Genomic DNA, 27,451 nt, shown 5'->3' with positions numbered 1-27,451 from the left:
ATACAATATCTGTCTTTTTGTGACTGGCTGGTTTCATTTAACATAGTGTCAGAGTTCACCCACAGGTAGCATGTAACAGAATTCCCTTCCCTTTTAAGGCTGAATGATATTTTACCAGATATATATACCACATTTTGTTTGTCCATTCAATCATCAGTGGACACTTGGGCTGCTTCCCAAGTGCACACCTTTTAAATACTTTCAATTTTGATACAATTTCATATTTTCTTTATGCAGATTCAGCATTTGTTTACATTCTGCTTTGTTTATTTTGTCATTCTGTATAAGTATGTAGGGGGCCACACATGCGCACATCTTTTTCTGAACCATTTGAGCATAAGTTGGAGACATTGTGCTTTGTTATCCTTAAATACTTCAATATGTATTTCTTTAGGGACAAGGATATTCTTTTATATAACCAGCATTATCAAAATCAGGAAATCTAATATTGTTTTTTATTATCTAATCCATAGTCTGTATTCACATTTCATCACTTGTTTCAGTAATACCCTTAATAGCAAATTTTCCCCCTTCATCAGAGTCTAAATCATTGCATTTAGTTGTCATGTCTCTTCTTGGCTTCTTTAGGTTGGAATTGTCCCTCAGCCAGTTTTAGTTGACCTTGACCTTGGTGAGGCAGGAAGTCCATTATTTTGTCCCTTAATTTGTATTTTTCTGTTTTTTTTCCCCACAATTAGAGTCAAATTATGCATTTTTGAGAGAGATCTCACAAAAGTGATTGCTATATCCTCATTGCACCCTATCCAGAGGTATGTGATTAAGGTGGTGCTCCCAGATCTCTCTACTATAAAACTATTGTTTCCTTTCTAATTAATAAGGAATTTGTGGGGAGATGCTTTGAGACTATATAAATATCCTGTTCCTTATCAAAATTTCACCCACTAGTTTCAGCATCCATTGATGATTTTTATTAAACACTTTATTTCTTCTGTATTTATTAGCTTGCTTTCTTCTATAACAAAGAGTTTTTCCCTTCTCTTCCATTTTTAATTATATCAGTATGAACCCATGAATTCCAATTTTATTCAATAAGTAATAATTCATTACTATTCTTTTTTTTTAAATGCTCAGTTGTCCCAGTTTAGCCACTGTGAATACCTCCAAGTTGATTTTTGTGTTATTATTATTTTCTTAATACATACCTTTTTTTTGCACTAGTTTTTGTTTTCCAAATAAATTTATTTTCCTTAAATAAATTTTCTTAAAGCAGAATTGCTGGATTGAAAAGTATGCACATTTCAAATAAAAATGGGCTGAGGAAATCACACTTGTGGCCATTTTGAGGTTGGGGAAAGTACACTCATTTAAACCTTTGATATATGTTTTTTTGAGCTATTTTTTAAGAAACATACAAAAAAGCATAATGAGTTTTTTGTCATTTCTAGTTTTCAGCTAAAAGAAACATCTGCAAGAAAGAGAGGCAGTGAATGGTTTATCTTTCAGTGCCAATCAGGACAACTTTTTGAATGACTGAACCAGACTTTAAGGGTCTATTTTAGAGTAGATGATTGACGATAAATAATTTATATTAAGTGACAAAACCTACTTCGGAAAGTAGTATGGATTAGCATCCATAGTGGTAGGTGCATTTCCCATAGGACATGATGGTTTCTGCTCTGTGCCTCACTTTCCTTGTTTATAAAATTAAGATGTATTAGATCATTGGTTTTGTAATTGTCTTTTTACTACATCCTACAATAAGTTCATTTTATGTTGTTATCCAGTATACACGTATGTACATGCATGATATGTGTATATATGTATATATATTTATGTGTATATATGTGTATGTACATACATATATACACACACAACAAAGTCAAAAGTTTTATAAAGTGGGGTGCCTGGATGGCTCAGTCTGTTAAGTGTCTGCCTTTGGCTCAGGTCATGATCTCAGGGTCCTGGAATCAAGCCCTGTGTTGGGCTCCTCACCAAGTGGGGAGTCTCCTTTTCCCTCTCTCTCTCCTCCTCCCCGCCCCCATTTATGCTCTCTCTTGCTTTCACACTCTTTATTTCTCCCAAATAAAATATTAAAAAAAAAGTTTTATGAAGCAAAATTTAACCTTACTTACCTGCAGTGCCCTCTGTTTCTGTTGTTTCTTTAAAATGCTGATAGTACCTTTGAAATTGTTTTTAGATTGAAAACCTGTAGATTATTTCTAAAAGCTCTTCAGCTTGAAAATCGCATGATTGTATTCTATGAAATTATTTTAAAGTGACAAGTTGAAAAATACAGATTTTGCTGGGCATAGTCATGAGAGTAGTCACAAAGAACAGCTTTCTTGTATAAATAGTTATAGTCAATTCAGCAAACACCAATCTAATAAAAATCTCGTCCGGGGTCTTTACTCTGTCTCTGCAATTAAAACCATTGCTAGTTTAAACTAGTTTTGTGAGTGAGAAAAATAAATAAATAAATAAATAAATAAACTAGTTTTGTGGGGATCCCTGGGTGGCGCAGTGGTTTCACGCCTGCCTTTGGCCCAGGGCGCGATCCTGGAGACCCGGGATCGAATCCCACGTTGGGCTCCCGGTGCATGGAGCCTGCTTCTCCCTCTGCCTGTGTCTCTGCCTCTCTCTCTCTCTCTCTCTCTGTGACTATCATAAATAAATAAAAATTTTAAAAAAAAATAAACTAGTTTTGCTCCTCTACTCCCTGTTAAACTGACCCTCTTCTAGTCTCTTCTTTTTTTGCATCCATAGCAATATACCACCATTAACCTTTGAACAATGTGGGTATTTGAGTGCCAGTCCCCCATGCATTCAAAATTCTGCGTGTAATTTTTTTATTAAGATTTTATTGATTCAAAAAAAAGATTTTATTGATTCATAGACACAAATAGAGAGGCAGAGACAGGGAGAAGCAGGCTCCTCACAGGGAGCCCAATGTAGGACTCGACCCCTGACACTCAACTGCTGAGCCACCCAGGTGTCCCTGCACATAATTATTGACTCCGGAAAAATTTAACTATTAACAGCCTATTGTTGACTGGAAGTTTTATCAATAACAAATGGTTGATTAACACATATTTCGTTACATAGTGTATTCCTATGGTAAAGTAAGCTAGAGAAAAGAAAATATTATTAAAATCATAAGAGAAAATATATTGACTATACTATGTTTATCGAAAAAAAAATATGAGTGTAAGTGGACCTGTGCAGTTGAAACCTGTGTTATTCAAGGGTCACTGTAATTATTACCAATGCTGTATTTATTTCTATCCATGACTGAAATGGTTAAATGGAAAAGATTGATTAAAAACAATGACAAACATTGCTAGATTTGTATTTGGTTGAAAGTAAGGCCAGTCCTCTTAATGTTTAAAAGATTTGTGGAAAAATGTTATCTATGCAAATAAGTTGGTAACTGTAATGTTTACACCATCTGAGATGAATAAAATGGAAACAAAAGCTCATCCTTTGGCCATCTTGCAAAAGAATTCGAGCTCCTGAGCTCTAGAGCCACAGTTTACTCTTGGGTAGGCGTGCCAGCGTCTCTGATGCCTCAGCAAGAACTTGGCTGTAGAGAATGTAATTTTCCTTGTCACTCTCAGTTTTAGTTTTTAGGAAAAAAAGATGAATGGAATTTAACATCGATCAAGTTGATAAGCACAATATTAAAAGAGAAATTGGGAATGTGCTGCAGTCTTCCTTGATATGCTAGCCTTGCCCCTTGAGTTTATTCTACAGTGTTCTTCTCACAGAGAGCCAAGTGAAATGGTAAATCAATTTCATGAAATGGGAGCTTTGGGGCTGGTTGTGTTGGGGAGATGTTTTTGCTCTTGATAAAGTACGTTTGAAGATGCAAAAGTAATTACTCTTTTCAGAGCACATCTTTTTAGGTTTTTATGATTTGTGCTGAGACAATTGAAGTGTAAACTGCAAGGAAAATTGTTGTACTGCTTTGGCAATGTTGTACCCAGCCTCCTATGCATCCACTGCTCATTTTTGTTTGTCCATTACTTTTCAGCTTCTCACCATTTTAGATATATTACTTAGATTTGGCATGTCTTGCCTTAAAATCTGTTCAGTTCTAGTAAGTTCATATTTCCTTTGCATGCATTCTTTGCCCTGAAAGGTAAGATGGAAAAAAAAAAATACATAACTATGATCTACTCTTCACACAAATTCTAATGTAATTCATGTAGAATTTTATTCCAAATTTGATATACTCACATATTTTCTAGTAATTTTCTTCCCTTTTGGTTTTATTAGTAGCCTTCATTTAAATGTAGATACAGACCTCAATATGTATTATTTACAAATGCTTATCTTTATGAAATAACCACATAAAAATGAGACTGTGAGATTTAGTTTTATTTATTGCTACTTCTTTCAAAAAATGGTAGTTTCATTAAAAAATAACATATAGAATACAATCAGTCTTTTTAAATGAAGGACTCAGGATAAAGGGAACATTCAGATTGATTAGTAAGATGAAAACAAGAGGAATTTGTACACAAACTCACACTGTAAGCATCCATATTGATGAAGTTTTGGGATATAGGTGAGGTCCAGAGCCAATGACCAAGAAAGAATTCTTGTGATGTCTTTGGTGCAAAATGGTGGTTTTATTAAAGCATGGGGACAGGACCCATGGGCCTGTGAGGGGTGGCTGATTATATACCTGGGAGTTGGGAGAGGTTTGAAGATAGCGTAATCTCTAAGGAATTTTGGAAGCAAGGTTTCCAGGACCTTGAGGGGGCTAGCTATTGTTGGGAAAAGGTCACTTATTATTGTCTAATAAAACCTGAGTCATGAGACCCTTCAGATGTATATCGGTGGACCATGTGCTTGGGGCATGATTGCTAGCATGTATCTTGGGGGTTTGGAGATAAAGGAGATGTCTGAAGGAATTTTTATATGTTAAAGTAGACTTACAGGATCCTGGGGGTCTGGCTAAAATTGCCTTTTGCCCTTAGCAAAGCATGAACATTGAGGCAGTTGAGTCTGTCAAGGAATGTCACTCTCCCTGTTTCAAGGACTTGTCAATGTGCTTTGTCCTCAGCTAGTCCTCTGTTCCCCTATCACAGATAACTGTTAAAGACAGAGTTTAGATTGAAATCTGAGCTTCCTAGGAGTCAGAACAGAAATGGAAATGCAAACCATTCAAAGATCACCATCCTATGAGCTCTAAAGTGGATTGTGAGAACAGTAGTGAACACTGTTCTCAATAGCAGCCCTTCAAAAAATACTGTTTTACATGGTTCTTAGAGCATCCCTTGTTAGAAGCTAAGGGCATTTTCTCTGAAAGATGAGTACCAGAAGTGACAGTTAAAATATATCTCATTTTCCTTTTTTTCATTGGTCAACAGTCCAATGAAATGGACTGTATGGATGGTAAACAGTCTCTCTTACTAATGCAACATCTAAGCCCAGTTAATTGCCTACATTAGAAGAAGTTATAAAAAACTCGATTTACAAGGCCTCTTGTTGGGGTACCTGCAAGAGTAAGGGGCAATTAGAGCCATATCTACATAGAACATCATCACTTAATTTGTTTAGTAGTAATATAACCTTAAAAGGAGGACCTTGCCTGTATTACATACCACTGAATGTTTGAAAGATAATTTTAAAATAGATAATCTGCTCCTCTTCCTCATCCTATTCAAAACACACTTACTCTAAACACTTGTAAGTGAAATAAAAAACCTATTCCCAAATGAAAAATAAATTTTTTTAAACCTGTCTTAAACAAATTCTCTGCAAAATCAGACTGGATTATTTAGCTAGTATAAGTCAGTTCCTAAGAAGGACTTTCTAATAACTTGTCTTTTCTGTTTGAAAAGGAGCTGTAAATATTTTCATCCATTTAGTAGCCTTTGTCCATTTGAAAATCAGGAAGCATGCCTAAGTTGGCAATCATTAATAAATATAATAAACATACCATGACCGTGTTAACCTAAACCTTGCAAAATTTTGAATTAGGATCACACTATCTTGTACTTCATAAAGGGTTTTCAGTTGCCTGGAAATCACAGTTTTTTCAGGTAAGACATTATTTTCAATAAACTAGTATCAGCCGAGTACAGTTTTACTGCAATTTGTATCTCAGATTTTCATTAGGCAATACTAGAATTTAATACTGTCTAGGAGAAAGTTTACATTATTTCTTTAGCCCATGCTGTCCAGTAACCAGCAGCTGGGAAAATCAGAATTAGGACTATTGTACTAATCTATTATAAAATCAGTAGCAATGGTTATTATGTTTGAGACCTGACTTTTTTCAAACCCAGTCTGATTTATTTTAGGCCATTTTGGCCTGTTGATACTTTTCAGAACATAATGCTGTTTGCTGAGGGGATTAATGAGCCTGTATGCATACACAGTAATTATGCATATAATTTCATAAGATTAACCCAGAATTAAATTTTTTTCTGGGCACATGTATTATAAATTTCAGATTATATTATTGTTTTCATGTATTTACTGCTTCTTCTGGCGAGAGGATTAAACTTCCCTGTCCTCATCATCAGGCTTGGCCATGTGATACCTTTTAACAAATAAAATTTAAATGAAAAAATTCACTTGTGAACAGAAACTTTGTCAGGGTGTAGTGCCATCTCTATTTTCCCTCTGCCACAAGATCAGTAGTGTTCCAGTTAGAGTCACTCTTTCATTCTGGATTCCTGGAATGCAGACACAATTGAACAAAACCATCAAACTATTTTTGCTGTAAAGCCTCTAGATTTTCGGGTCCTTTGTTATGACAGCCAAAATTAGCCTACGCTGACTCACTATAAAAGAACCCTAGGTTAAGAATCTCTGTTCTAGACCTACTTTCATTCATTTGTTATTCATTTAAAAATTTATTCAGTACCTCTGTTTTATGAACGATACCTACATTCTTGCTATCCTCACAAAAATCCTGGAAGACAGGTTTTTAACATTTTTGCAGATCAGGAAATAAGCATGGACTTTCTTATGAACACAGTTTCTGAGTAGCTTAGCCAAGATTCAAACATAGGTCTGATTCTCTTGTATCTCTGTACTTTCCTATTTGTTCTTTATATCAATTTAGCACATATCGGATGAATCATTTCTTTACCAATATGTGGAATTAATAATGCAGTATATAAACTTTTGTATAATAAATATTTTGTCTCTATTTAAAGCAGGAATCTTAAACTGTTGATTTTCATGGCACAAATATATTATATTTAGAGGTTTTTATTTTTGTTTTTAAGTTTGAAATCACATGCCTTTAGGTGAGGCTTACATTTACCAGTTAGCCACAGTAACCACCCTCCCTACTAGTTTAGGTCAGTTGACTTTGTACATTTATAACTACCTAGTCCCTGAAAACTTCTTTGTAACTCCAAGATTTTATTTTAGTGTACATTGTTAATGAAAATAAGGTATAATTCCCATCTGGTCATTTATTACTGGCATCAGAAAAAATATTTTTCATTGCCCATCTCACACTAGCAGATTTTTAAATTGTGTACAAAGAGGCAGAAAGGGATAATAAAAAATCAGAGTTAATTTGAGACTTTACCATGTGCCAGGGATTGTTCTAAAACTTTAACGTGTATTATCTAACATAATCCACACAATAATTACTTTATAAAGTAGATACAATTATTATTTGCAATTTATGGAAGAAAACTGAAGCAAGAGAAGTTAAATAACTTGCCCAAGGTTACAAGGCAGTTCAGAGGCTGTGAGCCAGGAGGCTCCTGGGTAGCTTGTGATTTTGCCACAGGTCATAATCTCCTGGGATGGGGCCCCATGTTGCCTTGGGCTCTGTGCTTGGCAGAGGGTCGGCTTGGAATTCTCTCTTCCTCTGTCTCCCCCAGCTTGGGCATGTGTGTATACTCACACTCTCTCTCTCAAATAAATATATCTTTTTTTTTTTAAAAAAAAAAAAAAGAAGGCTGAGTCAGGGTTTGAACTTAGTCTGATTCCACACTCCTAACCACTATGACAGGGTGTATGGTAGATAACTGCATGAGCACTTTTCTTGGGAGTGGAGAAATCACTTAGATCTTTCACTGATAACTTGTATGTGAAGGACAAGATTTTCTTTATAGCTTTTTCATAACCAGCCATAATATTATTCATAAAGAACACTTATTCTATTAGTAAAGAGATAATTCTGAATCATACAAACATCATATATTCTTTTGCTACCCTAGTTTCATTGGATAAAAATTAGTTAGCCCTGATCTTTGGAACATGTGAAAATCATGATCTTTTCTGAGCATCCCCTGATATGTTTTAATACGTGTAATGAGAAAATGTTTAGTAAACCTATCACTTCATCCTTTAAAAAGTTTTAGCAGTTTAAAACAGTGTATAGTCTGTTACTCTTTGGAAAAGAGATTGACATTCTTAAAATACACCTTAGTACAATGTTTGAAAAATAATTATTTGTGTTGAACATTCTGCAGATTTTATCTTAAGGGAAAGCGTGTCTCAGAAATTACCACCACCACCCTGAGTTTAATTTCCTGAAGCAACTCTAGTGGTCAAGTTGGCAGTGGCACTTAAATCTGGGAAATAGATGGTATGTGACCTGGTATAAGATGGTGAGGCTGGGAACTGAGTGGAAATGAAGTATCAGGGGTGGGAATAGCTCACTAAAGGTAACAGGTGCTCTTCTGGGTGGAGGGAAGCAAGAACTAGAGGACCAAGTTGTAGGAATCATCAATGGCAGGATCATGAACACTATTCCTCTCCCACTTTGCAAAAAGGGACATGCTAGTGGGAGGTGGTTTGTTTGCTTGCTTACTTGCTTGTCTTTTCTCCTATTCTACATGGTGAAATGAAGGGCTGGTATTTTGAAGACTGTGGATACAATTATAAAAACAATCAGGAATCTTTAAAAAGGGGGTAACCTGACTTTTTGTAATTTATTCCCAAAATTTTTAAAAATTTTTATTTATTTATTTGAGAGTGAGTGAGAGCACAAATTGGGAGGAGGGAGGAGTGGTGCAGAGGGAGAAGGAGAGAGAGAAGCAGACGCCCCACTGAACAGGGAACCTATGGGAGCTCCATCACAGGACCTGGAGGTTACAACCTGAGCCAGAAGCAGATGCTTTAATTGACTAAGCCACCCAGATGCATCCCCTGCCCCGAATGCTTTTCTAATTCTTTGTTCCATTGTTTTTTGAGTCTTATGGGCATTTGAAACCTTAAATGTGAGCTGAAAAAAATCTAGACTGTAACCTCTCTAGCAGTTATTATGTTCATTCCATACCCATGCTCTTGGAGTGTTTCAGGAAAGACAGTAAGAACTGATGGCCTGAGGAGAGGTCTTTAACTGGGACCAAGGATCAGCTATAAACAGGTCAGAGGTTATTGTTTTATTTTTAGGCTCTAATTTGCCTATTTTATTTTGTCAGCTTTTCTTAATATTTCCATGATTTGCCTAGCCCTATCTGTAATTTTGATGGTTGATATATATGTGTAGGTTGTTTATATATACACACACACACACACACACACACCCACACACCCACACACATTGTCCAATGCTCATTTTGTTGGAACTAGATTAATGTCACAATATTTAGAAAAACTTCTCCCTGTGTTATCGATTTTTTAAAAAAATTTTGACACATTTTGTGGTTAGAGCAAAATGAAATAAATGTGTCTCTAGTGCATGTTATTGTAGTACTAATGGATTTTTAGTTATTTCCTGTTATGTTAACATGTTAATTTATGCCCTATAAATGAATAGGAGACACTCTTACTGGGAAAACTGTAGAGTCTGCACAATAAATGCTGTATAAGAAACAAGACTTTCTCCAAATAACCTTTTTCCTAGTTCACACTTCTGAGCTGAATAGCTGCAAAGAATCTAGGTACTGTGTAATTTGTGATAAACCAGATTATAAAATAAGCTTAATTACAGATAAGAGTTTTCCTTGTAAGCCTTGGCAACTTCATATATTCTCTTATTGACTGATTTTTGCAAAAAGTTCTTGAAGACATACTTTTGGGAGCCAATGCAATGTTATTTCTATTCTCAAATAAAGGCTTACAGCTCTTGTGGTCTGGATCCAAGCAAGTAGGACTTGAGAGACCTTTTGAGTCCAATCAAAACTAGTTACCTGTGGTGAGTAGTAAGGAAGAGAATTTTATATGTGCAAGGATAATTTGTAAAATGTAAATATCTGGTAATTGACAGGGTATTTAGTATTTTTATTGTATAAAGAAACATTCACTTCCTATAAATATATTTTATAGCAATTTAAAGTCCATTGAGGTTTGGGAGTACTAATGGTTTTAAACTTCGTATGTTCACTGGATCAAATAAGTTAGTATTCAACAAATCTATATTGTATATTATGTGGCAGACTTATTGTTTTTTTTTTTTGTTTTGGTTTTTTGCTTGGGGCTAGGGTATATAGTGAATAAGACATTCATTATTTTTCATCCAACAAATATGTATTAAGTTCCTCTGTGGATATACTCTCAGGGGCTTCCCTGAGGAGATGGTGCTTTGTTACAGTTCAAGGATGAGTAGGAGGTACCAAAACAAATAGCAAAACAAAGAAAAATAGTCATGTGCCATCATCAGGGTACTTCAGGTTGGGAGAAAGCATGGGGAATTTGAAAAAACTAAATGGACCCTAGAATGAAGTAGGAAGAAGGAAAGGAAGGAGAAGAGAAGCAATGGCTTAGGGTGAGCCTTAAGAGGTAACCAAAAGCCAGTTGTTAGAGAGGCTGCTAACTTGTAAACCATGTTTATGATTGGATTTTGTTTTTGTTTTGTTTTGTTTTTTTGAGATGCAGAAATAAGGGCAGGAGAATGTGAAGTCTGAGATGATTCCTAGGCTTCCATAGGTTTCTGGCTTCAGCTTCCAAGAGAATGTTGGTATCATTCCCTGATTCAGGGAGAAGGGCAGAAGACAAGGTCTACTTTAATTTTTGTACCTCAAGTGTGGGTAGATTCATGGGAACACAGGATGGGAGTCATTTACCATCAGTAGGATATATGTGGTGGGTGTGTAATGTATATATTTTAAACTTACCTAAAAATATCAATGAGTATCAAACCAGTATCAGTCTGTCTTTTCTGAGATTAGTGAAGACAGTCTGAGTTTTAAAGACAAGGGCTTATTATGAGAATGTAGGTGAAAATATGGTAAAATTTTGTTAGGGCTCATTATGAGAATGTAGGAGAAAATACGGTAAAATTTTGTTAAGCTTAAAGAGATTAGTAGTGAAAGGAAGTTTAAATGAACTTAGCCACATTGAATAGATCACAGTTTTCCCCATAAGATAGGATCCAAAATGAGTATATTTTAAGGTTTTTAATAGTAATCAGTCTTTGGTTCTTGTAATTTTTGTTCAGACCAGTTTGTTTTTGCTGAGGCTTTTAACCCAGGTTAACATCCAACTAGTAGAGTTTTTATTAAGATTTTAATCAGAAAGCTAAAACTGGTGTATAAATTGGCTGACTACTGCTAATGGCTTTGTAGCTTTTAAAAATGAGGTATCTAAGGTTTATGATTGGGGTGGGGGTAGGAACATGTAGCTTTGAAAACCTAGCAATGTACTTGTGAATAGAAGTTCTAACCTATTTAGGGCATAAATTGGGGAAAGGGATGAAGAGGAGGAAAAAGAACCCTATTCTTTTATGGAAGGCCTTTATACAATGCATTACATGAACTAAACTTCTAAGATAATCGAATTGAGTTTTTATTTCTGACATTTCCATTTTACTTTAATTGGCTACTTATGAAACATAAAGCATTTAATGGTGTGAATTGCTAAAATAAATATTCTAGTGGGACATGGTGTTGTAACCTGTGATGTAGAGTCAGGTGGAATTGGAGACTGGGAATGTGAATGTGGGAACTGGAAAGGTAACCCCTGCAGGCTACAAACTGTTGCATTTTGGTAAGTTGGGCCATTGTTGCTTCAGTGATGCATGCTATAGTGGGAAGAGTGTGCTCATCAGACTCATGTAAACCTGGGTCTCAAAACCCTCACTCCAGCACTTTTTAAGGATGGGAGCAGATTGCTCATCCTTGCCATGCCCTGCTGTCCTCTGCTAAAGTGTAGGGATGACATCTGCTCACTTTATTTTGAATTTTAAATGAGGTAATGAACATAAGGCCTCTCTGGCAGAATGCCTTGCTCATAGTAGGCACTTAAATCTTAGTTCCTCTTTCACCTCCAGTTTTATTTTCTTTATACCCAGCTTTAGTGTCTATAATAATGATGTAGAAGCCTTATTAGTGGTCATATAAACTTAGCGAGTTAGAACAAATGCAGTTGAATTTCTCATTTTTACCAATTAATTATGAAAATAGAAATTCACAGGTACTTCATCTTTTGAAAATGCTAATCCAAGTGATGCTAGGAGTGCCCTTGAAGGCACACAAGATAGTGAAAGGCTTAAAATGACAACAGATAAATAATTTTACACATTATCTAATGATGGGCTTTCTACAGGAAAACATTTGGCCACTTATTCATTCAGTTAACATTTATTGTGCACCGTTTTTATACTCGGCCTGTATATTGTGGGAGACTGACAAGTGCACAGATGATTCTTACACACCACAGTAGGTCTTATGCTATGGGAAATCACAGGGTATTGTGCCAAGAGAATTAGTATGTACCAAATGCTTTAAAAATGGATATCCTGGGGGCACCTGGATGGCTTAGTGGTTGAGCGTCTGTCTTTGGCTCAGGTCGTGATCCCGGGGTCCTGGGATCGAGTTCCACATCAGGCTCCCTGTGAGGAGCCCGCTTCTCCTTCTGCCTATGTCTCTGCCTCTCTCTCTGTGTCTCTCATGAATAGATAAATGAAATCTTTTTTTTTTTTAATGTGTATCTTCTCTTACTCAGTTCTACTTCTAGCAGTATAACTTGAGGAAGTTCAATGGAATCTTGCTTATAACAGTGAAAAATTGGTAATTGCACAGACATAACAATAAATTGGTTAAATTGCTGTATTATAAATGGACATATTGCATACCTACAAATGATCACATATGTCTGTATGTGACAAAGAAAAAAATATTCGTGATATATTGCTAAGAGCAAAAAGTAGGTTATGAAGAGTGTTTACAAAAAGGAATTTATTTTCAAAGTAAGTTTAGTGAAATCCTTTCTAACAGTTTTTTGTAGTCTCTGCCTTGAAGAAATCATTCAAAAAGACATTGTCACAGTCTGGAAGTGGGGTGGGAGTTAAATGACCTAAGCATCTTGCCAAACCTATATTGTATATCTGAGAGATAAACACTTGGGCCATATACAAACCAGGTTAAATTTTGAGTAATGACTAGATAAGGTATAGTCCCAGTGAGGCTGCCCAGGTGAATGGGCTCGTCAGCAGAGCAGGGCAAGTTGGTTTTTTAAGGCTCTCAGTCTTTTGAGGTACACGTTATAGTAAGATTGGCTTGTGAGAAAAATCATTCTGAAAATAATAGAGAAAAACATGTCCAGTGAGCACGTGGGGAGCTAGCTGCAGGTATTTTACTGGCCATTTTGGCTCAGCTGGTACCATTACATCATTTTCTCTGTCTTGTGGCAACATCCCATTTCTAGATACTTCAGGTTCCAAGAGTACCTTTGTTAGGAAATTATTTTTCCCCTTAGCTGATAATAAGTTGCCAAGATCTTGGCTTCTGTTCACTTTCGCACAGCAGTCCCATTAATAAAATTCAAAGGTTTTTACTCAGGCTTTACAAATAACTTATTTTGAAAAGCTTATTTACATTTACCAAGTGGGCAACTTTGTATATACGATTAACTACCAATTTACAATAATAATTATCCTTTTTTTTTTCTCATGGATGTTGAGAAGCTTTGAGATTTTTATTTTTCCCATTTATATGAGAACTTTTCAACAAGTACAGTTGTACATTACTTTGATCAGTTTTTGAGAGCCACATTTACATGACTTCATTTAATGCAGCCACAAGTAAAGGCTGCATTAAATGAAGTGACTATTTCTGCACCTTTCCCTTACTGCTTTCCAGAATAAAGTGATGAGAGGCAGTTTCTTTGGCTGTTTTGTTCACATTTTTACATGTGATGTACATTTGCTCCCCTTTGACCTTGGAGTAGACTTCTGGGACTTTTTTTTCTTTATGTATATTTGTGTCCTGTCCACCCTCCTTCCCCTCACACCATCCATCAGAAGTTGGATACAAAATGATTCAGAAAGAAAGGAACAAGAGAGTAGGAACTATAAAGCAAATGTTAAGGCTAAAAGGAATAAGAAAATTCATGGCCCTTTCTATAAACTGGGAAAATGCATTTTATTTTTAATGGCTATCATTTGTTGAGTACCCATGTGCCAGATACTTTAAGTACCTTGTCTCATTTAATCCACATTATCATGAGAGGTAGAAATAATTCCCTTCTTTTGTTTTATAGACAAGGCCCCCAAAGATTAAGCAGTTTGCTTTTAGCCATATGTCCAGTAAAAAATCCAGTAAAAATAGCAAAGTTAGGATTTGAATTCAGGTCCAACTTTAAAGCTCTTTTTGGTGTATAAGTGTTTGTGTGTGTGTGTGTGTGTGTAAGTTTCTAATGTTGGCCTAAGAGTTAGAAAACTCTTAGGATTAACTCCATGAATTTCTGGTGAGTTGCATTAACTTTCATGGCTCTTGTTTTCTTTATCTGTAAGACGAAAAGATTGAGCTGGATCTTTAAAGTTAATTCTGACTATAAAATTCTGTATTTCTTGGACTCTGAATTCAAGCAGAGAGTGTGTAGAGCTTCTGCTAGTTCTTGTATGTGCAACCAGTTTGGTTTGTAATGGATACCATTAGTCTGATGTTTGTTTTTTTTTCATCTCATCATCCTGTGGAGGTACAAAAAAAAGTCATCATGAGAGTATGGGTTAAAAGAAGGTACTGTGCTTCAACTGAAAATTCATAAAAGAAAACTTAAAGAACAATACTTGAGTATGAAAGAGCGTGGCAAGCATGGGCTGGAAGTTTGTGGGGGTTGGACTTGGTTATTGTCTGTAGACACCAATGTCATTTACCCTTAAATATTATTGTGCCTGAACGAGGGAGTTTATGTGTTTCCAGGCATTGGAGATTGTGCTAGATGGTATAATGATGATTCAGTTGCAGTTCTTTTTGGGCCTTGTAACATTTCCAGTTAAATGGTAGAGATGGTTTTAAGAGGGACACAATAATTATTGACAAAAGAACTAATGAGATGACATGACAAAAAAAAAGCATCATTACTACATTATTACAGTATTTTTATCCCATTTATATAGTACCTTTTCCTCTAAAGGTGCTGTACAAATAACATCGAGATAATAAGCCATTTTAAAATGTCAAAACACTAAAGAATGAGAAAGCTAGGAGAAATAAATACACAGAAAAGAAGTAATAGAGGCTTTACATCACTGAGCAGCACAAAGGTTACTGACTCTTTGGCTAAATCCATTGCACTCACCATTGGATCTGTAAATCAGTGGGAGCTTGACATAGAGGTCTTTTTCTTGAGCCAAACTAGTGCTCACTATTTTATATCCTCTGGTTGTGTTTGAAGACCATGGCTTTTGGTGTCAGATGGACCTGTGTTTAAATCCTGATCTTCCAACTTACTATTAACTTGGAACAAATTGCCTAAACTTTCACAGCCTCAGTTTCTTCATCAGTGAAGTGTGGAATGTGACTACATAATTATACTTCCTTTGTTAGGTTGTCTTGAGGAATGAAGTGAATGAGCTATACACATAAAACATGTAGTTCAGTGCCTGGCACATGGTAAGTGCAACATAAATAATAGCTCAGTGTATATGTAAAAGAGTGATTCTGGGGGTGCTTGCGTTTGCCTTCAGTTCAGGTCATGATACCAGGGTACTAGGATGAAGACCCACATCAGACTCCCTGCTCAGCTGCAAATCTACTTCTCCCTGTCTCTCTGCCTCTCCACCTGCTTGTATTCTCTCTGTGTCTGTCTCTTTCAAATAAAATCTTAAAAAAAAAAAATACACAGTGATTCTGATGAGGTGATAGAGCATAATAGCAGCTTCTCTGGTTTAAAAGTTAAATCAGTGTGGAGTTTCAGGATCTTCTTTTCCTTCTCTGAATTGAGAATAGTAAAGCATAATCTGTACTTTTTAGACTAGCATTAGATTTTTAAATGAAACATACAGAGACTGTACATATTTTAAGGTTTATGACTTAGAATTGAAGATCCCTGTTCCTCCCTGCCCCCAGCCCAACATAACCATTGTCCCGAATTTGGTGTATTGTTTCCACACATGTCATTATGTTGTAATTATGTATATATCCTTCCATAGCTTTTCTCACTCAGCATTGTTTTTGAGATGTTTTTGTTGTATATGTAATACTGTTCATTAATTTTAACTGCCATACAGCATTCCCTTATATGAATGAATTTTAATTCATTTTAATCTGTCGTGTCAGTGTACATTACCTATAATTTTAATATTTCTGGGTACCTGTCACCTTTACTCTTCTTCAACCTAAGAGGCAGCCACTAACCTTGATTGTATGTATTAATTATTTTTAATGGTTTAAACATACATATTCCTAAATAATATATTGAGTTTTGCCTTTTTTTAAGGTCTATATAGCTACAATCTTACTCACTTTTTAGTGACTTTTTCAATGTTATGATTTGAGATTCATTCACGTTGATTTGTGTAAAAGTTGTCTTCACAGTACACATTATTTCATTATATGAATATAGTATTATTTATGGACCTTCAGATTGTGTCTGACTTTTTACTGTTGCAAACAGTATATAATTAACATTCTGTACATGTGTGTTGATATTCTCTCACAAATATTGATAAGTAGCAATTTCATTATCATTTATTTTCTAATTTCTGATTTGACCCATGAGTTTACTTTAAATTTTTTAAATTTATTTTTAAAATATTTTTAAAATTTCCAAATATATAGAGTTTTTTTGTTATCAATATTTAATTACCTTGCTCTGTGGTCAGCTGTTTTTATCTTACTAATTCTTTGGCATCTGTTAAGATTTTTGCTTTATAGGTTAAACTCTGGTCAAGATTTAGCCAGGTTTTAGTCAGTTTTTATAAGTACTCTGTGTATGTTTGAAAATAATTTATCTTATTATTGGGTACATGAGTCTATACTAATTGAACTTCTCTAATTTTACTAATCATTTTGGCTGAGATAGGTATGTTAAAATCTTCCCATTATAATAGTAAATTTGTCAGTTTCCATTTACTATTAATAGTAAATGATTAATATGATCATTTTTGCTTTAATATTTTGTGGCTTTATTTTTAGGTGCATGTAGGTTTAAAATTGTTTTATCTTCTTGGTAAATTCTTTGTTTTTAATTTAGTTTTTTTTTTTTTAAACTATTATACAATGATCCTCTTTCTTTCCAATAGAGCTTTTCACCTTAGTCTCCGTTTCCTGATCGTACTGAAACTATTACTGGATGCCTTTTTTGTTTTTTGTGTTTTTTTTTTTTTTTTAAGATTTATTTATTATTAGAGAGAGAGAGAGAGAGAGAGAGAGAGAGATGGAGGATAGGGGCAGAGGGAGGGAAAGAATTTCAAGTGGACTCTCCACTGAGCACAGAGCCTGAAATAGGGCTCAATCCCACAAACCTGACATCATGACCTGAGCTGAAATCAGGAGTCAGACATTTAACCAACTGAACCACCTAGATGCCCCACTGTTACTGATTTTTTAATTATATATCTTTGTTGGTATTTTTTTTTTTTAAGATTTTATTTGAGAGAGTGTGTAAATGAGAGAATGAGAGAGAGCATGAGCAAGGGGGAGGGGCAGAGGCAAAAGCAGACATCCCACTAAGCAGGGAACCCAATGTGGGGCTCGATCCCAGGACTGTGAGATCGCGACCCGAGCTGAAGGCACATGCTTACCTGACTGAGCTACCCCGGCACCCCTGCTGGTATTTTTTTAATATACTTAAAAAACTTTATCTTCATGTTCATGTTTTTAGTATGTCTCATAAACTTCATAAAATGGGACCTCATTTATTGAATTGAACATTCTTTTTTAACTGCTGAGTTTAGTCAGATTACAATTATTACCATTACTAATATATCTGTACTTATTTCCTCAGTCTTATGTGTTTTCTCTTTACCCTGCTTTTTTCTGTGCTATTTTTTGTCTATCTTACCTGCCCTCTGTTGATCTGAATAACTTTTCTTTATTCCTTTTATCCTTCTACTGACCATCCTTAACATTTTAATTGTATTTGGTTTTGTAAAATCTGACATTAAATTGGTATGCATAAACTTAGTGATTCCAACACCCCAGTGTTTATAGAAGCAATGTCCACAATAGCTAAAATGTGGAAAGAGCACAGAAGCCCATTGACAGATGAGTGGATAAAGAAGATGTGGTGTATATATATACACACAATGGAATGAATGTATATACACACATAAACAGTAGAATACTCAGCCATCAAAAAGAATGAAACCTTGTATATGCAACAACATGGATGGAACTAGAAAGTATTATGCTAAGCAAAATAAGTCAATCAGAGAAAGATAAATATCATGATTTCATTCACCTGGAATGTAAGAAACAAAAGAGATGAACATGGGGAACTGAAAGAAAAATAAGTTGAAAACAGAGAGGGAGACAAACCATAAGAGACTGTTAACTATAGGGAACAAACAGAGGGTTGCAGAAGGGGAGATGGGGGGGGTAACTGGGTGATGGGCATTAAGAAGGGCACTTGATGAATTTGAGCACTAGTTGTTATATGCAACTGATGAATCACTAAATTCTACCTCTGAAACTAATAATATATGTTAATTAAATTGAATTTAAAGAAAAAATTGGTATGTCGTATTTCTGAACAATACAAGGACCATGGAAAGTTTTAATTCCAGTTACTCTTCGCCAATGGAAGGTATATATGATATGTTTTTGACCAGTATTTTACTCATTTTTCTATCACTCAGAGTAGTCTTTATTATTGCTGCTATTACATTTAATTTTTAATTTTATACTTTTATTATTTTCTAATTTCCAAAGAAATTATGAACTCGCTAATTAAGCTGGTTATATTACTCTTTTCAGATTTTCAAAAGAAACAACCAGATGATGATTCCGCTCCAAGTACAAGTAACAGCCAATCAGATTTGTTTTCTGAAGAGACCACCAGTGACAACAACAATACCTCGATAACCACGCCAACTCTTAGTCCCAGCCAGCAGCCGCTCCCGACAGAATTGAATGTAACTTCACCGAGTAAAGAGGAGTGTAAGTGCCCAGATCTTTGAAGTGCTAGAGAAAGTAGCCCAAGAATCATACCATGAGCTTCTTCATAATGCCTTGTCTCAGAAAAAAAAAAAAAAAGATAGCCGCTCTTCTAAATCAAGATTAAGTGCTGACATGTAGGAGCAAGTCAGCAAGTTAGGGAATAAATTTTAGCCATTCCATAAAGCTTAAGGTCCTCTTAAAAGATAGTTTTTTTCTGTTAACTGTCAAGGTATGAGATTTTGAACCAGTCTAGGGCAGTGGTTCTCAGTCCTGCTGCAAAATAGAATCCACTAGAGATTTTTTTTTTTTTTTTTAAATTTCAATCTTCAGCACCATTCTCTGAGTCTAATTTTATTGACCTGGAGGGAGGCCCAGGGATTTTTTTTTTTTTTTTTTAAACTCTGCAGAGGATTCTAATCAGTGCTAATGATGAGAACCACTGGTCTAGAGAACTTACTCCTAATTCAGAAACCTTGGATTAAATCCTTACTTCTGTCACTCACTGGACCTTAAATGTTTTTAGGCAATTAACTAAGATAATAACACTATGTGCTTCATAGAACATAGGGTATTTGAAGAGAGGAGGAAACTGTTTCTCCTATTCTTCTCCAAGTCCTCAGTGATAGACTTCCATATCACATACATAATAATAATATTCTATTGTCCACTTAACTTTTTTAATAATGCTGTCGCCAACTTCTTTAGGGCACAACTACAACTATAATAGTGCTGAAAATTTTAGGCACATTTTAACATAGCAGTTTTTGCTTTTTAGAAACTTTAAATTAGGGACGCCTGGGTGGCTCAGCGGTTGAGCGTCTGCCTTCAGCTAAGGTTGTGATCCCAGGATCTGGGATCGAGTCCCACATCAGGCTCCTTATGGGGCACCTGCTTATCCCTCTGCCTGTGTCTCTGCCTCTCTCTCTGTGTCATAAATAAACAAACAAACAAAATCTTAAAAAAAACACTTTAAATTAATAGGCTGAAATTTGATGTTTCAGATTTAACGAACATCTAGAAATCCTTGGAATATGGTAGGTTAGAATGTTCTGCCTATAAATTTGGAAAGATTAGCAGAGAACAAATTAATTACCATAAATCAGTGTACTAGGTGACTTAGAGTCTGTGTCCTCAAAGAATTTACTTTTTAATGGGGGAAATTAAATATATTTGTTACAATATATCAGTGGTTCTCAATCAGCAGTGATTTTGCATGCTCCATGCTGCTAAACGTTTTACACTGCATAGGATAGCCTTCCACAACAAGGAATTATCCAGCATGACATGTCGTAATGCCAGGGTTGAGAAACCCTGATACATGGTTATATGAACCCATTTTAATGATTCTTCTTATATATTAAAGACAATGACTGTTGAAGAGGGTGTTGCTTTACTGGAGAATGTTGTGTTGAAGACAGACACAAGGTGGTGAAAAGACATTCTAGATAGAGTAGAATGAGCTGTGGAGGAAAGCTACATGAAGTTCTGCACTTTAGGTCCTTTTATAGAGGACAGAACTGGAAAAGTAGATGATGGTTAAGTCAGAGAGGTTTAAATGCTCAGCTAAGATATTTAGATGTTAGATAGTAGTCATGCTTTTGAGCAAAGAAAGTAAAATTATTACAGTTCTTTTGGAGAAGTGACCTGGCAGTAATGAAAATGGGAAGGATTTACACTACAATAATATTGCAGAGAAGAATTTTTTAAATATTATAACCTATTAAATAGAGACCTAGGGGAAGGTATAGAAATCATTTAAGAGGAGGGAGAAAGAAAAGATGAAAATGGTAGTGATAATGTTGGGGTAATGGGTCTTGTTTTTAAAAATCTATTTGGGGTCATGTACTTATTGAGGAACAGATAAAAGGTATGATCTGTTGTCACAGAAAATACACACCATTCACTTATACTCAGTTTTGAATAAGATGTTTGTAAGCTCAGTATAGCCTTTAGGTGAAGAACTCCTGGTTTAAGGGAAAGATTGGCACTTGTCAGAATCTAATCTGATTGGATCTGTATATACCAGAATCTGGCCACAACAAACCAACCTGAGTAGCCAAGTTGTGTCTAAGACTGAGATAACAATAGCTACCATTTATGAGCACTTTGTGTGCAAGACATTGTTCTATATGTTTTGCATATTTTTCTCTTGGGTGCCTCATGATAACACAGTGCAGTAGATACTATTATTATCCCCATTTTAGAGCCAAGGTAGTAGGCACAAAGAGGTCAAGTAATTTGCCTGTGGTCACAAACTACTAGATATCAGAACCAGGATTCAAATTTAGGCATTTGGCCTCAGAAACCATGCTTTTAATCAGTGAATTCACAATGGGAAATCTAATTTCCACAGAGAATAGAAATTTTCATGTTGCCAAGATCAACACTTCCTCTCTCTGTAATTAAGGTATGTGGAAATTAAAATCATAACCAAAAGTTATTTTACTAATTCATCATGAAAATCCTGTAAGAGGAATTGGAAATAAAAATTAACCATAGGACTAAAACATTTTCTCTGGAGGCAGACCCTTGGGAAGCCAACCCATACATAAGCAAATGGCAAAGTATGGACTCAACCAAGTGGACTCACCAAAGGAATTAAAATGAAGTGAATTTTTAATTGAGGTAGGCTGATTGTAAGGTGTGCTCTAAGGGAAGATCTTGAGCTCAATGCAAGATTCCATCTTAATACCTTTTTCTCCCTCCTCTGCCTGGACTTAGACCTGCCCTGAGCTTTGGAGCCCCTGGGACATACTTCTGTGTTTCCATAACTTGCCCATCTAGACCATTGTACATGGCTATGTTTTTTCTTTTGATAAATAAATACAGGTATTTATCAGGATGTCTACTACTACTATTAACTTCAGATCCATTCTTTCTCTGATGACCTCACTGCTTTAAACCATTGTGTGTTTATGTTAAGTTAAACTCTCTGAAACTAATCTTATTTCCTAATCCTTATAAGATTCACTATTGTAATCCTCAGATTTTCACAGATCTGAGGAATTGAGGTTTGCTAATTTGAGATATGATGATGACTTCCATGTTTGAATGGAGCAGTTTGAGTTGGAGCTCAGGAGAGGAAGTGCAGTTCATGCTCTTGAAAGATGATAGTTGAAGTCTTAACTGGTTAAATGAGATTGGCAAGTATGAGAGCAAGAAAAAGCAGTAAGAAAAGAACCTTGAGATTGAAATCAAAACAGAGGAAGCAACTAAAGAAATTGGAGAAAAGGAGAATGATAGTAGGCAAGGTCATAGAGGCCAAGGAATAAATTTCAGCTTATGATGTGCTCTTTCATAATAATAATGAAAATGTAAGCTCACATTTATGAAGTGTTTGCTATATTCTAAGCACTTTCCTAAGCTCTTTATATGTAGTAACATTTAATTTTCACAGGTTCTTATGAGGTAAATGCTTTGTTATCCTCATTTTTACAGATGAGGAAAAAAAAAGCATAGGGAGGTTCAGTGACTTCAGTCCAAAGTTCCAGAACTTCTGCTTCTAAGTATAGTTCATGTTCAACCCACTAATTTGCCTCCAAAGCCTATGCTTGCAATTACTATAGTATATTGCCTCATCATTGTTAAACTGCTGCAGAGACTATAAACTGACGAGACATTTGGATTTGATGATCATGAGATTGATTACCTAAATATAAGCTATTTAATATTCTGTTGCCAAAAAAAAATACTCTGTTGCAGTGGTTTGCATATTCATTTAGTGGTCTTTGCTGAGAGCCTACTATATGTTAGGCACTAAGTTCATTGCTGGGTACAGAAGTGCATGAGATTAGGTCTCTGCCCAAAAGGAGGTCACCTTCTCAAATATATATGCCTTTCCCTGAGATTCTGACTTGTTTTCCAAAACAGGTACTGAAGAATTCTGGGGTATAAGGAGGTGGCAGCCAGAGCAATGGTCAACAAGCATGTCATTTGCAAAAGCTTTCTCAGGCGGGTTTGCTACCTCGTTGCAGTGTTATTGAGGTTGAATACTGTGTGTGCCTGATTTGTGGATGACGTATATAGGGATGAGAAAAATAGGGAAGTCTGTTAAAGCATTAGGACAGTTGCGTTGTAAGTCAACATGCGATAATTATAGTGATTGCCAAGAAACAGTGAAGAGCCAGGTGAGAGTAGACAAGCCTGATCCATAGGCACCTGGCAAATCTCTTCAGCTCTGATATACCTAGTAGAAGCACGGTAGGGGAAGATGAGGCAGGGGATTGCTTACATTGATCTTTCAGCATCCTCAAGAGACCAGAATTTCATCTGTTGGTCCTTAATAGCTTCTTTATATAGAGGTATGGAGATGTAGAGTGTGGGAGTTGCTGGGAAATGGGCTTGGGATTGCAACTCCAAGTACTACATAATTTTGTTAACTATAGAGTAATTATGGATCTATTGTAATTGTGTAGAACTGGAAGTGCTGTGTGTTCTTTAGGACTTGTGAAAAAAGTTTTACTTTTTCTGTAATAATCAAGAGGATGAGTATATCTGTTTTTTACTTCTCACTGTCAAATTGATATAAAAAAGAAAGGGATGGTCTGGGTACATCAATGCTATTTTGAAAAGACTGCAGGTAGAATAAGAACTACTACTGTCAAAAGTGTGTAAAGAAACAGGACATATTTTTATCAAAAAGAATTCTTAAAACACCTGACTGAAGGTCAAATAAAACAGATATCCAAAAACTCCAAAAATATTTTTTGTCTGAACACAGTTACCTACCTCTTCCTTTCCCATTGTGTCTACAGAAGAGTCTGTGGAACTTCAGCCATTAGAAACAATAAATCAGTCAATCAATCAATCAGTGTAAACAAAATTCAAATAGTGACCAAAGGACTTGTCATAGCATTTAAATGCTGTAATAATGGTAGCAGCTAGCAATAGAGTACTGGCACTGTTTGAAATACTTTATCTGGGGATCCCTGGGTGGCGCAGTGGTTTGGTGCCTGCCTTTGGCCAGGGCGCGATCCTGGAGACCTGGGATCGAATCCCACGTCGGGCTCCGGGTGCATGGAGCCTGCTTCTCCCTCTGCCTGTGTCTCTGCCTCTCTCTCTCTCTCTGTGTGACTATCATAAATAAATAAACATTAAAAAATACTTTATCTGTATTAGCCTACTTTATCTTCATAATTGCCCTGTATGTTCAGATGGAGGCACACATGATTGTCATACCCAGGGTTGCAAAGCAGCCTGGCTTTTTGGCATCATACCATAGCTTCCTGTCTCTGTAGTGATTTAGAGTGTAAAGAATATTGCATGCAAATGTAAACTACCAGAAAAAGGAGAACAAAAATAACAAAAAAAAAAAACTAACTTTTTCCCCCCTTTTGTTGCTGTTCACTGTTCTCCCAATTTCCACGGTTTTCATAGAGGAGATAAACTTTGATTTGTATTTACGTTTCTTGACCCAACTTGTAATGAGAGAAAGGATAATGTCAGATTGTAGATAGAACACTGGAACCAACTGTTCTTTTATTTTTAAATGAGGGACATACTGACTGGTCACTTTAAGTTAGAGTCTTATCAGATTGGACTTAAAACATGAAAAAAACATGAAAAATGCCCTTTCTCGCTTCTGTAAATCAGCTTTCATATTACCCTGAACATCCTGACTTATGACACATTTGGGAGACTTCTGATGTGCATGCCCACCTAGGTTTTGTGCTTTGTGTTTTGTTTCTTCCCCTAGTTCCACTACACCATTGGGTAGAAATTGAGATGCTGCAGGAGAGTTGGCTGGTCTGGCAGGACCAGGAAAGGAAGAGAACTGACACTTAGTTGACATCCATACCTGCTACTAGGGAAGAGTAATGACAAGAAATGTGCTTGTTTTCACATATTCTCAGAATCTGATCTAGCATTTAGAGAGGGCCCACCTCATGTAGAATACTTCCCTAAGCTTTGTAGAGGCATATAGTAAATAAATAGTAGCCAACACATATATAAAACTATATAGTTTGCAAGAGGAATTGGCAAAATGTAGCCCATGAGCCACATCCAGACCATCACTTGTTTTCCTATGGTCTACAAACTAAAAATGATTTTAGACAATTGAAAAGTATTTTGTGACATTTAAAAATTTTATGAAATTTAAATTTCAATGTTCATAAGGTTTTGTTGGAATACAGCTATGCTCATTCATTTATGTATTGTGTCTGTGGCTGCTGCAACAGCCAATTTGGGTAGTTGCTGCAGAGATGCAGTGGTTCTTTTCAGAAAAAGTTTGCTAATCTCTGTTTATCAAAGCACTTTAACAAACATTTTCCTGGGATCATCCTGACAGTGTGCAATGTAGGCATGGCAGATATTCTCCTTATTATTCTACAGATGAGAAAAAGGTTTGTAAGGTAATTTGAGTCACATGACAGGACTAGCTCTCAGCTCTGGGCCATTTTCATCCATAATACTCAAGATTTTTCATATTTTTCTCGACTGCATCTACCCAAGAGATACTTTTGTTATACCCAAAAGAAAGGATACAGAAAAATTGAGAACCATACTAGCTGGAATGTTAATAAAGATTGTTAATGATTAAAGCTTCATTTCTAAGTGCTGGCTGGATTTTATTTTAATTATGACAGTGATTCCCAAAATAGAAATTCAAGAACATTCTTTATCTGTGATTAAATTAATTTGGTTGAATAAGGAGATTTTCATTGTTTCCTTGGAAACTGGTTCCTGGTGATACCCTGGCTCCCCCAGGCATTTAAAAAACAAAATAAAATACTACTGCATTTTCACAGATGTCCTTGCTAGACTGCCTTGGGTCTTTTAACATGCTTTGGGCTTCACTGGCTACTAAGTCTTCATTCCTGTCTGACAAGTCCTTATCTGTCCCCTGGAAAATTAATACCACAGCCACCAAGTAGCTAGACTGTTTGTTTTTACCACTTAAATTTCTAAAAATCTTTCAGTGAAACTAGTTTCCCCTTTTATGGACTATGCCTCCCTCAGAAGACTGGATTGATATACTGGGCAAAACAGGCTGGCTTATTCTAGTAGAACACTTAGAAAATATTACCTATTAAAAAAAATACTCTATGATTTCCTGCCAGGCTAGTTTTAAATGAAACATGGTAGGGAGATTTATTTACAATTCTCTCTCTATGTGTCTTTCTCTTCCCTTTTCTCTAATGAAGCTCAAAGCATCAGGCCATTTATCAGAGATAATTACACAACAGATGGAGCTTTTCTGATATATAATAGTCTCAAAGTGGAAGATTCTTTCCCATAATGAAGAATGCCCAAACTTTAAATGTCTCTTTTGATTTTAATTTAAAGGTATTGTTTTTCAGTGCATTTATTTATCCTGGAGCTGATTCTGTAAAGCATGCTGCTTTTATTAGAGCTGTGTACTAAAGAGGATTGATACTGTGCAGTACGGTATATATGCAGTACAGCATATAATGTATAGTTATATGCTATATTGAATTGAATGGCTATAATTTACCAGTAATCAATATATGGGATCATTAAATTAATCACTGTCAAAAAGCAGAAGGACTTGAGCAGTTTAGCAGTGTTTTCTTAAGGAAATTATTTATGTTCCATAATGTTAGCTGGGTTGAAACTAGTTGAGGCACTTACATATCATCTGGCCTTCAACTTGTAGTCAAAATAAAAACCAAAGTAAAGCAAAACTATGATTTTTAAATTACTCATTTGCTGGCTTTTTTTTTTTCCCTTAAAAGAGTTTTAATCCTATTTTCTAAGTGTACGAGGAAAACAAAGACATACAGGCCTATATGAAATCAAAGATGAAGATACTTCTTTCATACCTCTATCCCTAAACCTCCATTAAATTCCCATTCTTTCCAGAGATAACCATGTTAATTCATTTTGAGTCATACTTCTTAAATGCAGTTCTGTATATGTTTGCATACATAAAGATTTTCTTCATTTTTATACAAATGAGAACATATTCCATGTACTGTTTGTAGTCTGCTCTTTTAATTTAACAGTATATATTTTTTAAAGCTTAATTTACTTATTTTATTTTAATTTTTTTTAAATTTAATTTATTTATTTATGATAGTCACAGAGAGAGAGAGAGGCAGAGACATAGGCAGAGGGAGAAGCAGGCTCCATGCACCGGGAGCCCGATGTGGGATTCGATCCCGGGTCTCCAGGATCGCGCCCTAGGCCAAAGGCAGGCGCCAAACCGCTGCGCCCCCCAGGGATCCCAATTTACTTATTTCAGAGAGAGCACGAATGGGAGGGGTGGAGGGAGAAGG

At 35.7% G+C, this 27,451-nt stretch overlaps 1 protein-coding gene across 2 annotated transcripts in view; it reads left to right on the top strand.

Annotated features, from left to right (window-relative positions):
- The window catches only part of ZFAND3 (zinc finger AN1-type containing 3), a 328,565-nt gene that overhangs the window by 227,344 nt on the left and 73,770 nt on the right, over window positions 1-27,451 (top strand). For both annotated transcript variants that reach the window (XM_041750953.1, XM_041750952.1), the window contains exon 3: window positions 19,029-19,211. In XM_041750953.1, the coding sequence (XP_041606887.1) occupies window positions 19,029-19,211 (183 nt within the window). The remainder of the gene's footprint in view (window positions 1-19,028; window positions 19,212-27,451) is intronic.

The sequence above is a fragment of the Vulpes lagopus genome, chromosome 1, assembly GCF_018345385.1.
Source record: "Vulpes lagopus strain Blue_001 chromosome 1, ASM1834538v1, whole genome shotgun sequence".
NCBI classification, from domain to species: Eukaryota; Metazoa; Chordata; class Mammalia; order Carnivora; family Canidae; genus Vulpes; species Vulpes lagopus.
Note: the sequence above shows the minus strand (reverse complement) of the source record. Positions and strands in the feature narration are given on the sequence as shown.